The sequence below is a fragment of the Coenobita brevimanus genome, chromosome 108, assembly GCF_032717465.1.
Source record: "Coenobita brevimanus isolate Jiangsu-jjx chromosome 108, ASM3271746v2, whole genome shotgun sequence".
Lineage (NCBI taxonomy): Eukaryota > Metazoa > Arthropoda > Malacostraca > Decapoda > Coenobitidae > Coenobita > Coenobita brevimanus.
In genome coordinates this window covers 13,136,017-13,155,169 of record NC_137061.1, presented here as the reverse complement: position 1 = coordinate 13,155,169, position 19,153 = coordinate 13,136,017, and the positions used below count along the sequence as shown (strand labels likewise).

Below are 19,153 nucleotides of genomic sequence, written 5' to 3'. Positions count from 1 at the left end.
TGATTTTTGGTAGGCATATGTGGGAGACCTTCCTCTACCCAACGCCAGGTGGGGATAATGCCTGGCCCCACCTGACTCCCCTCCCCCCCGCATGCCATTTTCTCGGCAACTCACCTGTCAGCATTGACCTGGCCAGTAAAGACATGTCGCACCACGGTCTCACAAATGACGAAATTCAAGACAAAAGTGATTCTTGAGGTGGAGGACAAAGGAAGAAATAAGCCAGAGGAAGAAACAAGCAGAAATGATGAGGCGGTACTTTTGTAAAAGGTGCCATTTGTTGATGTGTTGGTATGTGAACAATGCTTATATCGTTTATATTATTGTCTGAAAACCAGTATACTCTTTTACTACAAATAAATTTGTACCAAATAATTAAATATCTAACCAACTATGAATGGTTCGGAATAGTTACCCCTCCCATAGAAAACATTTTCTCTAGAGCTTGGCCTGATAAAACACGGTACCTAGGTGAAGGTACTGTTAGCTGTACCGTATTTCTAAACTCGATTGAGCACTTTCTTGCTGAATTTTCTATGTTTCTCATAAAAAGCGGAGGTTTTAGCACAAAAAAGAAAAAAAAAAAATCTGCCGGGATTGGGGGGAGGGGGGGTCATTGGTGAAAAAGTTGCCAGGATGTGGCGGATTAACTTCCTCATCATCTGTCTCACTCTCCATATACCTTCAAATTACTTTTAATTGTACATCCACCACACCTTTTATGCTGAAGCTATAAGCCTGTTCCATGGCCATCATGCTGCGCTCCCTCCAAGTCACATCACCGTCACTCATACACCAGTCCAACAAATGTCTCCACCTCTCTTCCATACACCCTCTTACTCCATTCTCTCCACACAGCCATATCATTACTTTTTCCTTCCACCACGCTCTTTAAGCTGTAGTTGTATGACTGTACCATGACCCACATTGTAGAAGGCCAGAGACTGGGAGTCCTTAAAGAACAGTCCATCCCTAGCCAGCTTCTGTTTGCCTGGGGGAAGTCCTGTTTGGTCATGGAGTTTGGCCTTTACAACAGATACGGGATCGGTAAGAGGCAACGAAAGAGTTAATGTCTGGCCGGAGAGACGCCACTCGGGTTTATCTTGTACCACAGGAACCACAACTTGGAATTTGACTGGGCCATTGAACCTGCGAGCCCAGTCTTGCTCTGGTACAAGGGACTCTTCAGTACGGGCTCTTTTGGCAGCAGGACCATCGTCGTCATCCTTATCTCCACCCACTGGTCCTCCCATGGGGCCATTCATGCTCCCTGGAGGTCCACTGGTAGGTGCTGGCTGGGGCTGGGAGGGCATAAACCCAACCTGTGGTGGAGCTGGGGGCATGAAACCCCCAGGTCTGGGTGCCATCATAACTGGAGGACGTGGCACCACCATGACTCCACCCCCTGGAGGCACCATGGGGGTCATGGGTGGGGGAAGAGGGGCCCCTATGTTCACAGTCATCATGGACTGAGATGGGGTGACAACAGGTTTCGGGGGAGGGGGGGCTGGGGTGGACTTTGGTGGGGGCGGTGGTGGAGGTGGTTGTGGTTTTGGTGGGGGCTGTTGTGGTTTAGGGGGAGGAGGGGGTGGTTGGGGCTGTCTATTCTGGGGAGGATTGGCTGTTGATGATGGTAGCTTTGGTTGTGGACCAATTTTTTCCTTCTCCTGGTCTGGCAGAAGACCTTTTACCTTGTGAATCTGATGAATCTGTTCATTAATGGAAATATTTGCTCTGGCTGCTCTTGTTGCTGCCTCCATAGATCCTGTATGCCCATCCCAGGTTACCTTTTCCTCTCGCTTCTCCTCCTCTCCGATCTTCTTACCAATGATTGTCTCCTCATCTCCGGCACCAAAAATATCAGTACGACGCTCAGCCAACTGCTTGAGAGATGAACGGATGGAGTCACCAGTTGCAAAGACAGTGTCCTGGTTAGATCGCTCTGCTAGTTGCCTGTCTCTATCCTCTAGCCAGCGGGGATCCAGCATATTAATACGCAAATGCTGTCCCACCTTATCCGGGGCAATTCTTTCTCCAGTGATTGGTGACACAAGGAACTGGTCTGAGTCTGTGCCTGTTCGTTGGGTCCGTGGGGCTTGACGTGGGTTGTAGTCCTTTACAACGACTTGCCCTGCAATAGGGGGCACTGGGGCAGGCTGTGGGGGCTCCCGGGGCAAGGGTGGGGGCTGTGGGGTGGCTGGCTGTGGAGCCTTCGCCTCTGTCTGTGGTTGCACTGGTGGCGGGGGTGGTGGTGGTGGAGGAAGAGCTGCTGGTTCCTCATCTGATTCCTCTTCTTCATCCTCATCCTCACTGCTGCTCTCTTCATCCATATCCTGAACTTGCGTGTCATCATGATCTCCAGGAGCTCCTTGTTCTTCTTCTTGCTCTTCTTCATCATCACTTCCTAACACCATATCTGTAAAAGGCAGTAAGGGTTACACTTGCCAAGACACTTTGTGAAATACACTTTTATGTAAAATGAGGCTTAGTAAGCATGGATGTGTATGCCTGTGACAAGGAATCAGGATCCCAAAGGCTTGAATGTTGAGTGAATGACAATATAGCTCATTTAACTGGGCAGACTTTGACTAGTTTCTCCAACCTTCCCCCCCCTCGCTGGATTCTACTTCATCCAACTATGGGAAAAGATGTATGGTAGATGACAACGATGACAATGATGATGATGATGAAAGCAAACATCATACCATAAGAAAAATAATATCCAACCATCATGCAATATACACCCTTATGGGTCACATTCAGTTCGTGCACCTATTTCAAATGGATACTATGTTATAAGTATGTATACTGTACAAATACATTACAGTAAAAGTCCTATTATTCGGCAGCTGATTGTTCGGTAGATCCGACATTTCGGCAGTTTTGAGAAATAGTCCCATTTACGAAAATCATTGATTGTTCGGCAGATGTCCGGAATCATCTCGGCAGTCTAGGAAGTGTTATCTGTGACTTGTAGGCCTAATGTTTCATTACACTTCTGTATGTTCACTAATTTCTATATTTTTATTCAGATTCAGATACACTGTAGTACTGTACTGATTACAATATTGCACAGTATCATACACTACAGTAACCACCCCCACCAAATTAGTAAGGGTTACGTTCCAAGCCCCCACGCTAATTCTTGAAATTCTTTTTCTTGATGCCTTCCTGAAAATGACACTTACCGGTAATTGAGTAGCCCATGAACCACTGACACTGTAATGCATTACCCATAAATAAATGTTGCTTGTTAAATCAGTTTCCCCGTTGTTTTTAGCTGTACGGCTGTGACAGCTCTAGTATTTTTATTCCTCAACATAATGGTGGAAGGGACTGTCCTGTTTAACTGAACCTAACCTAACCGAGTTTAACTGTACCTTATAATTTAACCAAACCTAACCTAACCTAAAGTCAGAAAAATACTTAAAAATAAAGTGGAGGAATATGAATTGCTAAGGTCTCTCTGATGAAAGTTAAACGTACATTTAGTGCTCATTCTTTTGTTTGTTTTTGTGCTTAACATGAAAGAGAGAGCATTGATGCAAACAGTAATATATCCCATTAACCCCTTAATAACCTCCGGCACTGAACAACCTTTTACAGTACCGATGTCAGTGATGTTAAGTTAGTGTGAGCTATAAAGAAAACTGAACAAGTATGGGGAGGGAACGAAGGTCTCTTCAATTCTGGTGTCCACCGACCTCCTCACTCGCATCTTTCACAAATTACATTATTTCGTATCCTATCCACTCTATGTACTCCACATACATTCCTCAGCAGTCCCATCTCCACTGCTCTTACTCTTGACTTTTCATTTTCATGCCACACCATAGTCTCACATCCATATGTTAAAGTTGGCACTAACACTCCTTCATGTAAGCCTCGTGCAGCTGCAACACTCATGCCTCTGTTTCTTATCAAGGCCTTCATTGCACCAGCTACTTTACTTCCTTGTGTCACTCTACTTTCAACTTCTTTTGCACATTTTCCTCTCTTTTCTATCACTGTACCCAGGTATTTGAACTCTCTCACCAATTCCAGTCTCTCTCCATTCACTGTTACATTGCACTGAGAGTCACCTTCTCTCTCAATAACCATCACTTTACTCTTTTCTACATTTACTCTCAAGGAACGACGCTTACAGACATCAGCAAAACTGCACTAGCCTACCAAGTTCTTGTCCAGTACTTGCAAGCAGTACTGCATCATCAGCATAGAACAAATTTGAGATATTCCATCCATCACCATTCATTACCAATGCCATCCCTCTCTCCATTACCCGTGTTTTCACTTCTCTCATCACCCCATCCATATATACATATACACACACACACATACAGCCACTGCAAAAAAAAAATTGATACTCTCCCATATTTAGCTAGAAAACTTCAACATGGCATAACGCTGATAGGCAAAAACATCACTTTAAAGTGACGTTTTAGCCTATCATAGTTAATATTTTTGACTTCTCTACAACACTCAAGTACTTTCCAGGCATCTTGAAATATATCAGGAGAATATACAGTATAATGCTAGGAAGACATAGGGAAGAAACTGAGAATTTATGCAGCAAGAGCATCAACAGCATACATCCTCCCCTGACGAAATCTCAGTGAGCACCGGCAAGTTTCGCGCATCAGCAAGTCTGGGAGTGTCCAGGGTGTTGCCAGATGTACAGTTGCAAGTAGATGACTCAAGGCCACCTAGTCCACCAACATGTTGGTGTTTCAGCTGGCAACAGTGGTAGCTGTGAACTTGACCGAGATTCAGTCAGCTGTTCGGGCGAAACAAACCCAGTGATAATTTGTCAATGGGCTGTTCTAACTGGTCTCCAATCAACATCATGCAAGTAAACGTATTATACTGATAATGATTAACGTGTCATACACGTGGTAGATATATTTAAAACCATAGTATTACAACACAGGCATCCAAATAGTGATGTGTTCATTCATGTGAGACACACGGGTATCAGTAGTGATTTATTTTGTTTGACTATCGTCGTGAACCAAACAACCTTTACCAGTTTTCAAGAGATATGCCGTAGGGTTATCAGCTTCCCCGCAACCTAGCGTTATTATCACAAAAAAACACAATCATGCAAGTCATCCCTCACTGTTCTCACTTTCGTCGATCGCTGACTCCAAAGCAGGTGGGAGAGTTAATGGCTCACACCACCATAGGCGGAACAAGGGGAGGGGGGTGTGGGAGTTATATGGAGGGTGGTGGATGAGGAAGGGCGTGATGAGGTGGGACGTGTGATGGGAGGGGGGTGAGGGGGCAAGTGGTTGGCTGCGGTATTTAACGTATATGAGATTAGAGGTTGTAATAGGTTTGTTTTGACGGAGAAAAACCAATGTTTCTTTAATATTCGAGTGATAAAGTTGAATGATTACCTCTATCAATGTTTATCATCATGAATGGGTCAACTAGTTCCACCCCCCATACGTGACGTCACGTGGTGCCTATAATAGATATATAAATCTGGTTCAAACCATGTAAAACTAACAATGATATATAGATTACGGTTATTTCTGCATTTTTTTGCACGGCAAAGTGAAAGGAGAAAGAAGCACAAATTTTTTTTTTATTCTTGGCTGCATATTCACTTTGCAATCTTTTTATTTGACTGGTCTGTGTAAATACACTTTTTACAACAGGATGCTGGTTGTGGTGTTATTTTGAAGCTAAATAATTGTACTTTATTGCAGTATGCTCAAAAGAGGAAAACCGAGAAAATAAAAATGGCAAGTTGAAATTAGGCAAAAACAAAAAATGTTATACCTTGCCACACAAAAATATTTGGGAAAAAAATAATGACGATATATATACATATACAGTTACCTCTCAACTAACAAGAGTTTAAAAAACGCATTTTTGTTTTAACACGAGCAAATATTTAAGGAGATATGTTTAACTAACAAGGGTTTCTCTATTTAATGTGATTTTACACGTACGTGATGGTTTCAAATTAGCCGCACGCGCCTTGGACAGTCCCGAGCTGATAGACCGTGTGTGGCAGTTTATGCATAAATACAATCTTTTATTTGTCTGTTGCATAAACTGGTTTTATTCGAACTATAATATTCGAAAATTAAATTTGGCCCCATTCTGAGCAATTTGGCTCATTTTCGGACAAAATTTGGCCAGGAAAGTGATGGTAGATCTAAATTGTTACAACCTGATGCTGCAGAACAGAAAAAGGAAAACTACTCAGACCAAGATAGAGCAGTTCTTTATGAAGAAGACAGAAAACTTAAGGGAGTTATCTTCATCACCAGTAGCACGGGAGTCAGAGGAAGAGGAAGGACGGCAGAGCGAGGAGGGACAACAAATTTAGGGTGGGGAGCGGCGGGAGGTGGGGTAGAGGGGTAAGGAGGGACAGCAGCAGACGACAAGGGATGCACAGATGAAGTGAGGCCATGTGTGTTGTTATTGTTTGTGTCCTACTTACTGTAATGAGAATGTTGCTTTTACTGTAGTGTTTTTATGACCTACTAATGCATAAATAAAGTTGAGGAACTTTCACAATGCCGTGAATGAAGCAGAATTGAAAGAGAATCCACGTAAAAAACGAAAACAGTATGTATTTGGGGAGAAGTAAACAATGCTTTGGCCCAACTAGGGCTCAAATGTTGTTTATTTCTCCCCAGATAGACTGTTTTTGTTTTTTACGTGGATTTTCCTTCAAATTAATATTGTTACTTTTAAGTTTAGAGTAGCATAACTCTCCAAATGGGTAGAAATTCCCAGAGTCCAGGAACGTAACCCCCAACATTACCATTGTTTCTTATGGGAAAATTATGTTTCAAAAACGCGTTTTTAACTAACGCGACCTCTCCAGGAACCTAACCCTCATGTTATTTAAGAGGTTACTGTATCTGGTTTCAACCACGCAAAACTACGATAAATTAACTTTATATGATATATAGTTTATGGCAATTTATGCAAGTTACTGCACAGTAATGCGAAAGAAAAAAGACGCATATTTTTGCTTGATTCTCGGCCGCATATTCACTTAGCAATCTTTTTCCTTACTCAGTCTGTGTAAACAGTTTTCATGACAGAATGCTGGTTTTGGTGCCATTTTAATGCTGAATAGTTGTACTTCATCATACTATGTTCCAAAAAGGAAAACAAAGAAAAAAGTCAAAATATTAAGTTGAAGTTAGGCAAAAACCAAATATTTTATACCTTGCAGTAGAAAAATATTTTCCAAGACTAAAGTAAAAAAGAGACAAAGCCATAAGTCACACCAGCCATACAGTACCCGCCACGCGTAGAGCAACCATTCCGCGGCGTCATGCTCGAGTCTCTTTATTATGACACGTAAATGCGATTTATGGTGTATATTTTACAAAAAGCCCTATGCTCCTCTGGGGCAACACTGGATTAGATGATGAATGAATGAATGAATCTTAAAACGATGCATAAACGCATCATCAGAATCTCTGAGGTTGGATTTGAAATGACACAAAAACGTGCCATCGGAATCTCAATGGGTTATGTAAAAACAGATTATAAGAATGTATGTGAGTGGGACACTCACCATCCACTCACTCAATGTAGTGCTGCTCTCGGGTGTCTGCCCTTTCCTCTCCTCCATACCTCTCTTCTTCCATCCTCTTCTGTCTTTCTTTCTTTCACTCTTTCCTTGTCCTTCTGCCTACAGGTGACTTTAGACTCGCTCTTCTGTCTTACTTTCCTTCACTCTTTCCTATTCCTTCTGCCTGTGGGTGACTCTACACTGAGTGATGAGCCAAATGGTTCCCTGTACACCAGGAAACCATTTACTGTGCTTGGTGGTAACCGTATAACCAAATTTTAGGGGCTGGTGGTTTAGTGGGTAATTACGACACTCCAATTGGACTGAGCCAGTAAAGATTTATATCCAAGGGGTGGTTGGGGTTTATTGCTCACATAATGCCACTCAGGGAAGAGTGAGGCTAGTCACTCTCATCTTAAATGTCAGGACCAACTTGCCTAGCCCCTGGCTCCTCTGCTCTTCATGGGACAACGTAGGATTGGATGATAAATGAATGTACGAGGTGCTACCCAAAAGTTCCAGTAATCTGAACAGAGGGAGCCAACAGTTTGCAGTTTTGCTTTTTGCCACTAGGAGGTGTCAGCAGCACCCCTTGTGCATCAGTGTGGCCCTGGCCGTGTCTGTGAGTGGACGTGTTGTTGAGCTACGCTTACTATTGTAACGTGGTGTGTAGGTGGTTTAGCAGTTTTGCAATGGTGGACCTCACGGAACAAAGAACCTGCATCAAGTTCTGCTTCAAGATCAACAAGACAGCTGCAGAAACTCACCGGTCGCTTCAGCAAGCCTTTGGTGACAATGTCATGTCCCAAAGCAGAACATTTTTCTGGTACAAGAAGTTCAAGGAAGGACGAACATCCGTCGAAGACAACGACCATTCTGGACAACTGTCAACGGCAACACCACCAGAAAAAGTCAGAAATGTTCGTCAGGCTATCCTTGCAGATCATAGACAAACCATCCATGATGTTTGTGATATCACTGGACTGTCGTATGGGAGTGTGCAACGCATTCTGTCGGACATGTTGTGCATTAGACGCATCGCTGCAAAATTTGTGCCAAGACTGCTGAGTGACGAGCAGAAGGCACATCACGTTGCAGTTTGCAGGGAGCTCAGAATCAGGTCAGAGATGACGCCAACTTCATCTCCAAGGTCATAACTGGTGATGAATCATGGGGTTTATGGTTATGACCCGGAGACAGCAGCAGTCATCGCAATGGAAGTCTCCCAATTCACCTCGACCAAAAAAAGCATATCAAGTTCACAGCAATGTCAAGTTAATGTTCATTGTTTTCTTCGATATCCAAGGGATTGTAAACAAGGAATTCATCCCACCCAGTCAATCTGTCAGCGGAAAGTTTTACAGCGTCTGTGAGAGAACATCCACTGCAAACGTCCAAAACAGTGGAAGAACAAGGATTGGGTCCTACATCATGACAACGTCCCTGCCAACACATCAATTGTTGTCCGGCAGTTCCTGGCTTCGACTAACACAGTAGGCATTCCCCTATTTGCCTGACCTTGCCCCCTGTGACTTTTTCCTGTTTCCCAAGCTGAAATTATGACTGAAAGGATGTCTATTTGACTCAAATGAGGAGATCCAGACAGAATTGCAGGAGGTACTCAAGACCATCACACCTGAAGCCTTCCGGGGATGCATGGACTCGTGGAGAAAACACTGGGACCACCGTATACATGCCCAAGGGGACTACTCTGAAGGCGACAGTGAGAACTAGGAGGTAAGGTAACTTATTTACCTACAATATTCAAATTACTGGAACTTTTGGGTAGCACCTCGTATGTGAGTGAGGAAGACATGGAGAGCAAGGATGAGATGAAGTCAAAATATATGAATGAGGGTTGTGATGATTTCTTTATTAAAAATAAGCAATGTATTTATATCAGGTGACTGACTAATGGGAGAGTGTATGTAAGATGAAGGGGAAATGGGAGAGGAGGAGACTGAAAGAGAGATGACAAAGTATATGAATGAAGATGGTATGAGATGGAGGGATGGCAGCCTGCTGGCAGAAGACATGAGTACCTGTATCTGGTGTAACTCCTTCATCTATGCGTTCCTGGAGCAAAACCCTCCGTCCGACTTCCGCAGGAGTGGTAGGAGGAGGGAATGAGCCCACCTCCCACGGCTGATAGTCTATTGTTTCAACCACAGTGAAATCGTGCCAATCAATTGCAGCATATTCAAGGCGTTCCCTTTCAGCATCTTCCTCTTCCTTTTTCCTCACAGCTGCTTGATGTCTCTCCCATTCCACACGCTGGTTAACCTGTAAACAGCATTCAAATATCATCATCATCACCATCTCAGCCCCACTGTTCTTACCAAGGGATGGGGCAAGGTATGATTCATAAAGCAAGGAAAGAGTGAGTATTTATACTCTATTCACTCATGCATCTCTCCATACTGAATGCAGAGCTATAAACATATTCATGCCATAAAATTGTGGTATACTGTCTTCCTTTCATTGCCATAAATTATCATCTCTCCAACTTGAATGCTGAGTTGTTCTGACAGATTAACACTAGAATTTAATACTGGCTGGGAATGCAAAGGATGTACAGCCAAAGCACCAGGATTTCCTGCAACTGAACTGCAGTAGGTGAAATATGCCACAAAACAGCAAAAATCTTCATCCTTATCTCCATCACTATAAGCATCAATGCTGCATAATAAAGGTAACAGACAGGATGGCTAACACTGACCCTGGGAGGTAATACCACAAGAGAGAAGTGTGGCTGCAAACTTGGTAAATACCCAAACAATCATCACTCTCAGGCAGGAAACATTTGCCACAAATAAAGTCCAAAATGAGACTCAATATGTTACAAATCTGATTACAGATCACAGATCTCCTTTTCCCCAGCTGCTGGTTTAGATACACTGTTTAGCTTCCAGTCCATAGAAACATAAAACTATCACAGTCAAACCCAATACAGGGATTCCTTATTGAGGAGAAAGTATGGTGTCAATTATAAGCAAGTTCAGTAACCATATTCAATGCATTCCTTTTTTGTGTCTTTGTTCTTCTCCTTCTTCACAGCCTCCTGATCTCTCTCCCACTCTGCATGCTGGTTTACCTGGGCACAGCATTATCTCATTACATTCCAGCATTATCCACACTGGTATCGCTCCATGTATATGTACATACATACAAGCAGTAGGTGATGGTGACCATCATCCACTCACTTGAAGCAGTACTGACTACTTTTTTCTTCACTTTTACCATTCTATTTCTGTGTCTGTTCTCCCATTCCTTCTCAAGTCTCTTCATTCCTGGGACTTTTTATACCATTCTTTCCACTTCTTGTGGCTCTACATTAGGTCAACTGGTTTCCTGTAACCTAGGAAACCATTTACAATGCTGGCCAGTAACCATATAACCAGATCATGGGGTGAAGTGGAGACCTATTCTGGTACCACTGTTAACTGAGTGACAAAGCAATTGCAGTATCCACCCAAGAACCAAACTTCCACAGTTTTCCCCACGCCTCACAATGGAAAGGTGCTGTCATCCACATGGGAACACCAGTTCACTTCACATGAAGGCCCTGCAGGGGCAGTAGCTTGCCTATGGTTGATAAGTCTGTTAAGCAAGACAAACTAGGACTGATCAACAACAACACGCATAAAAATGAAGTTTCACTAACAGAATCCTCGTTGCGAGGTTCGTCGTGATAATGTTGATGTTTTCCATGGGCTGGATGACATGCTGTTTTATTTATTTACTTTTTTTTATGCAAGAAAGAAGGAACCAAAGGCTGCAAGCCTGGACGATTATTCTCTCCATTGTTCCCTCCAATCGAAAAAGTCAAATTCATCATCATTATCCGGACCTCCTTTCCCACCCAAGGGCAGGGTGAGGAGTAGCAATGTTCAGACAGCCCAAATTTGCCAAATTCAATGGGCCATGCTTCCATTCACTCATCATTCAAGCCCCCAGAATCCTGGCTCTATCGGATAAGCCAAAAACATCCACCACGTGCTGTAGTTTCACATAAATGTATCCGATAGTCAATCCAGACGCTGCAACATTAAAATAGGGTGCCAAAATCCCTGATCAAGCACTTCTCCTCACAACATTCATCCAGCTAGCTCAATCTCTTGTCAGTTCCCTAGCCTCACCGACTTCCAAACCTCTCTTCCTCACACACTCATCCACTAGAAATCATGCAAAAGCTGTATTAAATCTATCTAAATCAGACTTTCTTCAACAGCAAGCATCAAAACTACTTAACAACCCTAATGACAATAGAATATTCAGGTCATCTCTTAATTCTTTCAATAATAACTTTAACACGTCATCTTCCATTCCCCCACTAAAATCTTCAGATGGCAACATTACAAATGACCCATGTGGGAAAGCAGATATCTTTGCCAGTACCTTTGCCAGAAACTCTACCATAGACGATACCAGCCAGAATGTACCAGTACTGGAACATGATTCTCCCGAAATTGCCCCACTTAAAATACAGACAAGATACGTAAAATCCATCCTAGACAATTTACCTACCAACAAAGCTCCAGGCCCAGATGGAATTCTGCCAATTGTTTTGAAAAAGTGTTCTCCTGAAATTGCCTCTGTCCTAGCTAAATTATTCAGACTATGCATACGTACTTCTGTATTCCCAAATTCATGGAAAGAAGCCAATATCCACCCAGATTCGAAGAAAGGAAGTTCGTCTGACCCCTCCAATTACAGACCAATAGCTGTCACATCTTCTCTTGGTAAGTATTTGAAACTTTAATTAATAAGCACATTGTTAAACATCTTGAATCCAACAACTTAATTAGTGATAGACAGTATGGTTTTCGCTACGAGAGATCCACCATTGACATACTCAATCTCTTAACTCATACCATCCATCAATCAGCTGGTCTTTTTGGAGAAACTCATGCAGTAGCTCTTGATATCTCTAAAGCTTTCGACAGAGTATGGCACCGTTCCCTGCTGTCCAAACTCCCTTGCTATGGACTAACGTCTTTTGTTCCTTTGATTTCTTCATATCTTAGTGACAGGAAAATAAGAGTAAAAGTAGATGATGTATATTCCAATTTCCACTCAATTAACACCGGCGTGCCGCAGGGATCAGTTCTGGTGCCAACCCTATTTCTGGTTCATAGTAATGATCTCTTATCTGTCACTCACAATCCCATTCACTCATATGCAGATGACTCAACACCACATAGTTCATTCACACTCAGACATCCAATTACAAAGTCTAATCTCCACCTCTCAACTCATTACAGCCATCTCCATAAATCAAGAACTATCTACAATTAGTGAATGGGGACAAAACAACCTTGTCTCTTTTAATGTTAGTAAAACTAAATACATACAGTTTACAAACAGACAGATATTGCCAGATTCGTACATTACCTTCAGTGCTACTAATATTCCCATCTCCAAAAGTATCGAAATTCTTGGCGTCTCACTTAACAGTGCCCTCAGCTGGACCTCTCATGTCAGATCACTTGCTAAAACTGCCTCAAAGAAACTTGGATTATTGTACAGAGTCCGTAACTTCTTCGCCGATGAGCAGTTAGCTATAATTTATAAGAGTCATGTGCGCTCTACGCGTGAATATTGCTCACCCTTGTGGAATGGTTGTGGAGAGGTTGCATTAAGACAACTACAAAAAAATTCAGAACAAACCTGTTAGAATCCTTAACAACCCTGCCATTACATATAAACTACCTCCCCTGCAAGTAAGAAGGAATGTTGCCTCTCTTGCATTATTTTACAGATATTTTTTTGGCAGATGCTCAGACGAAGTTGCGTCCATGGTGCCACCTCTCCATGCCTTCCCTCGTGCTACACGGGCATCTGGTAGTGCTCATGACTGGAATGTCATTTAGCCATATTGCAGAACTTCTATCTATCTATCTATCTATCTATTGCCAGACGCCTCAATCCCGTTTGGGGTGGCCACAAACAAATTGCCTCCAAGTCGCCCTGTCCCCCGCCATTTCACTGCCCTGCTCCCAACTCACACCCTCCTCTCTCATATACCTCTCCACCCCATCCCTCCATCTCATCCTCGGCCTCCCCCTCCCTCTTCCCCCCTCCACCTCACTCACATACACTCTCTTCGTCAGTCTTTCACCCTCCATCCTCTCCACATGGCCAAACCACCTCAGTGTGTTCCTCATAACGCTTCCTATCACATCCACATCCACACCACACCGCTCCTTTATATCCTCATTCGCCAGCCTGTCTCTCCACGTGACTCCACAGGCTCCTCTTAAATAACTCATTTCCACTGCTCTCACTCTTGACTTGTGTCCTTCCAACAATGTCCAAGCTTCACTTCCGTACGTTAGAGTTGGTATCACAATACTCTCATGTAGTAACTTTTTCACTTCCATGCTCACTTCCCTGTTTCTTATCACTGCTTTCAAAAAACCAGCAACCTTTCTTCCCTGCTGTACCCTTTCAAGCACTTCACCCTCCAAACCTCCATCCTTACTCATCACACTACCCAAATATTTAAACGTACTCACATTTTCCAATTCCTCACCATCCAACCTCACTGTACATTCACTAACTTCACCTCTCTCAAAGACCATTACTTTACTCTTCCCTACATTCACCTTTAGGTTCCGTTTCTTACACACTCTCTCAAACTCATCCACCAAGCCTTGCAGCTCCCCTTCGTCTTCACTCAACAACACAGTATCATCTGCAAACAACAGTACAGGGAGTTTCCAAACACTATCCTCTCTCACCAGGGCCACTCCAACATCCACTACCCTACCTTGTACCTCTTTTATTACCCCATCCATGTACAGATTGAACAACCATGGAGACATGACACATCCCTGTTTCAAACCAACTTTCAAAGAGAAAAATTCACTTAGTTCACCATCCACACGCACTGCAGCCTTCGCACCATCGTACATACTCTTCACAGCATTCAACAACTTCCCATCTACTCCATATATTCTTAACACTTTCCACAATCCTTGTCTATCCACCCTGTCATATGCTTTCTCCAAATCCATGAAAGCCGCATACAACTTCTTTCCCTTCTCTAGAAACTTTTCCACTAAAGATCTAAGAATGAATATCTGATCTACACAACCTCTTCCCTTCCTAAAGCCTCCCTGTTCTTCTCCAACTAATTTCTCTGTTCTTACTCTAACTCTGTCTAAAAGTATCCTACCATACACTTTTCCTATTATACTAAGAAGACAAATGCCCCTATGATTACCACACACTTCTTTTTCCCCTTTTCCTTTGTACAAGGGAATAATTATACCTGACTTCCAATCCTCCGGGACTCTACCTTCCTCCCAGGCCAATCTGCACATCTTCCACATCCATTCTACTACAATCTCTCCCCCATGCTTCAGAATTTCACCACACACTCCACTCCCATGCTTCAGCATTTCACCACACACTCCATCAATTCCTGGGGCTTTCCCCGATTTAACTTTCTTCATTGCTTCCACAACTTCTATCCTACTGATTTCTTCCTGTCTTCTCACCTCCCTCCTTCTCCCAGCCATTCCCCAGCCACTTATACGCGCATTACTTCCATCCTCTACGTTCAACAATTCCTTAAAGTGTTCTCTCCATCTGCTCACTTTTTCTCTCTTCTCCACTAGTAATCTATCATTTTTATCTTTCACTTCCCTGCTAACTTCACTTCCACCCTGTCTTACTCTTTTCACTTCTCTCCAGAACATTTTCTTACAGTCCCTCCACTTTACACTCAAATTCCTTCCAAATTCCTCATCCACTCTCTTCTTACTCTCTCTTACTAATCTTTTCACCTCTCTCTTCCTTTCCACATATAGCTCTCTCTTCCGCCTCTCAACTTCTTCCACGCCCCTATTTCTCATCCATTCATTGTATGCTTTCTTCTTTTGTGCCACAGCCTGTTTCACCTCTTCAGTCCACCACGCTGTTCCTTGCACCCCCCTCCGTCTTCTCTTCCTTCCACACACCACATCACATGCTGCACATATTTCTTCTGTAAATATCTTACACACACCTTCCACGTCTCCCATCTGCTCCAATTCATATTTGCCCAATCATTCCTCCACTTCTCTCTTATACTCTGCCTTTTTCTCATCCTCTTGTAACCTTTCCACTCTCCTTGCAACTACTCCTTCCTCTCGTCTTTCCCTTCTTCTATTCCTCCATCTTACTTGCATCCTAATTCTGGCCATCACCAAGTAGTGGTCAGAAAGTCCACTCCCCCAACCTCTATACACTCTTGCATCCTTTACACATCTTCGCATCCTTTCATCCACACACACATAATCAATCATTGCCTTCCTTTCATTCAGTTCACCACCCACCCTTCTCATCACTCGCCATATATACCTGTGGATCATTTTATACCTGAAGAGGGTATTGGCTATCACCAACCCCCTCCCAGCACAAATGTCCACTAACGCACTCCCATTCTCATCTATCTCAGCAGGCACACCCCACTCACCAACTATTCCATCCACCTTCACATTACCAACTTTACCATTCATATCACCAATCAAAAACACTCTCTCATTCCTTCCAAACTTTTCCATGCACACTTCCACATTTGTCCAGAACTCTTCTCTCACTCTTCTAGCACAATCTTGCGTTGGCGCATACACACACACAATCGCCCACATTTGTATTCAAACTTTAAACTTTACCCACACAATCCTTGACCCAACTGATCCATACTGTCTTATGCTCTTCTTCCATCTTTTACTCACAACTATACACACTCCTTCCTTTGCCCTCTCATTCTCATCTACTCCTGCACATATACCCCATCCATACTCCCATTCTCTCACACTTTCTCCTCTCCATTTTGTTTCAGTTATTCCACATACATCCACTTTCGCACCCTCAAGCACCTGGACAATCTCTCTCTCTTTCACCTCATTATTCGCTCCTCTTACATTCCATGTACTCATTACCAAGTCCTTTGTCCGGTCCTGGGTCGTCATCATTTGGTCAGTCCTTGTCCGAGGCTTCTTGTTTGTTTTTTTAGTTAGTTATTTTCCGGGGAGGGGCACTAACCCTCCGCCAACCCTTTTAGTCGCCTTTTACGACAAGCAGGGATACTGGGGGAGTATTCTTGAAAACCCCCCTACCCCCCAGGGGTGGAACTTCTGCCTATCAGAAATCTTTCATTCCCCGAACTGCATCTCTCTGGAACTCGCTTCCCCAGAGTTGTTTCCCTCCAAATTTCAACCTACAACTGTTCAAGTCTAACTGTTACAGATATTTTATGAACAGAGGACACCAGTAATCTGGTGTATGGATTTTTTTTTTTTCTTTAACTCATTTGTTTTTCCTTCCTCTGTTCTGTTATTTATTAAAAACAAAAAAATATATATATATATATCTCCACCTTCTCCTTGGGCTACCTCGCCTCCTCCCTCCTTCAAATTCACTCAGATATACCTTTTTCACCACTCTATTGTTATCCATTCTCTCCACATGACCATATCATCTCAGTAAACTCTCTTCAATTCTAGTGTCCACCAACTTCCTCACTCCACATCTTTCACAAATCACATTATTTTGTATCCTATCTACCCTCTGTACTCCACATACATTCCTCAGCAGTCCCATCTCCACTGCTCTTACTCTTGACTTTTCATTTTCATGCCACAATAACTCAAAGTCAAATGGCCACCCCTTACGGGATTATGGCGTCTGGCAGTAGACAGATAGATAGACCATAGTCTTACATTCATATGTTAATGATGGCACTAACACTCCCTCATGTAAGCCTTGTGCAGCTGCAACACTCAAGCCTCTGTTTCTTATCAAGGCTTTCATTGCACCAGCTACTTTTCTTCCTTGTGTCACTCTACTTTCAACTCTTTTTGGACATTTTCCTCTCATTTCTATCACTGTACCCAGGTATTTGAACTCACTCACCAATTCCAGTGTCTCTCCATTCACTGTAACATCACACTGGGAGTCACCATCTCTCTCAGTAACCATCACCTTATTCTTCTCCACATTTACTCTCAAGGCACAATGCTTACACACATCAGCAAAACTCTGCCCTAGCCTACCAAGTTCTTGTCCAGTACTTGCAAGCAATACTGCATCATCAACACACAACAAATTTGAGATATTCCATCCATCACCATTCATGACCAACACCATCCCTCTCTCCATTATTCATGTTTTTACTTCTCTCTTCACCCCATCCACATAGATACTGAACAACCGTGGGGACATCACACGGCCTTGTCACATGCCCACACCGATCGTGAACCATTCACTTAGATGCCCATTAACCCTTACATATGCTTCGCTACCATCATAAAAACTCCTAACAGCACCTAGCAGCTTACCATCTATACCGTATATGCACAAAACTTTTCACGATCCCTCCCTATCTACTTTGTCGTATGCTTTTTCCAGATCCATGAATGCCATAAACACCTTACGGTCCTTCTCACAAGCCTTCACTGCTATCTGTCTCACTGCAAATATTTGATCCACACATCGTCTGCCACTTCTAAAGCCACCCTGTTCATCACTCATTAGGACTTCTGATATCTCTCTTACTTTCTCTATAATAATTCTTCCATATACTGTCCCTAACACACTCAATAAACTTATGCCACAATAATTCTTGCACTCACTTTGCTCACCTTTATTTTTGTACAGGGGTACAATCACAGCCTTCACTCTGCAGGCACAGTTTCACTCATCCATGCCTTCTTACATCAATCACAGCCTTTTTCCACTCTGCAGGCACAGTTTCACTCATCCATGCCTTCTTACATCTCCCACAAGAACTTCATTCCATTCTCTCCATTACACTTAAGCATCTCTGCATACACCTCATCAACCCCAGCTGCTTTCCCATTTTTCAGCCGCTTCAAAGCACTCTTCACCTGTGCAAGTGTCACGCCTCTTGGCACTGCATTCCTTCTCTGCACACCCCCAAAACCAATCATAATTTACAGCCGCTCTGCTCTCTCTATTCCCATTCATCAGGCTTTGAAAATATTCTTTCCATCTGGTCCTTACTTCATCCCCATGGGTTAATAATCTACCACCTACATCCTTCACACCATCACACTTCTTTCTGCTTTCACTTCTACATTTCCACACCTCTTTCCAGAATAACTTCCTATTTTCAGGGTAGTACACATTCATTTTTCTTCCTACATCATCATATACCTCCTTCTTTTTCCTCTTCACTAGTCTCTTTACGTGCTTCTTGTTCTCAATATACTTAGTTCTTATTTCAACTGAGCCCCTATCCTGTAATCACTTTAGCCACTTCTTCCTCTTTTCCTCCACCGCTCTCTTAACCTCCCCATCCCACCACGCCGTACCTATCTTCTTCGTTGTCACTCTTACCACACCACACACCAAATCAAATTCAAGATCCGTTTATTTCAAGATGCCTAGACGCTTTGCATTTAAAAGATTGGAGGTCACAGAAGAAAGAAAATACAGACAGAAGAAGGCAGTTCTGGATGTGACCAGTTGCGTAAGTAAAGGACTGGAAATATCAGTTAATGTTTGCATCAGAGAGAAGGATGGAAAATATGGAAAAAGGATGAAAATCTACAACCAGATGGGTGCTATGCAACCATCATAATGAAAGAG

General features: G+C 43.0%; 1 protein-coding gene across 1 annotated transcript in view; it reads right to left on the bottom strand.

The window, feature by feature from the left end:
- Positions 1-206: 206 nt before the first annotated feature.
- The window catches only part of Sf3a1 (splicing factor 3a subunit 1), a 61,801-nt gene continuing 42,854 nt past the window's right edge, over positions 207-19,153 (bottom strand). Inside the window, exons 5-6 of the mRNA XM_080285827.1 lie at positions 9,592-9,832; positions 207-2,416 (exon numbers count right to left, since the gene is read on the bottom strand). Of these exons, the coding sequence (XP_080141953.1) occupies positions 867-2,416; positions 9,592-9,832 (1,791 nt within the window). The 3' untranslated portion in view covers positions 207-866. The remainder of the gene's footprint in view (positions 2,417-9,591; positions 9,833-19,153) is intronic.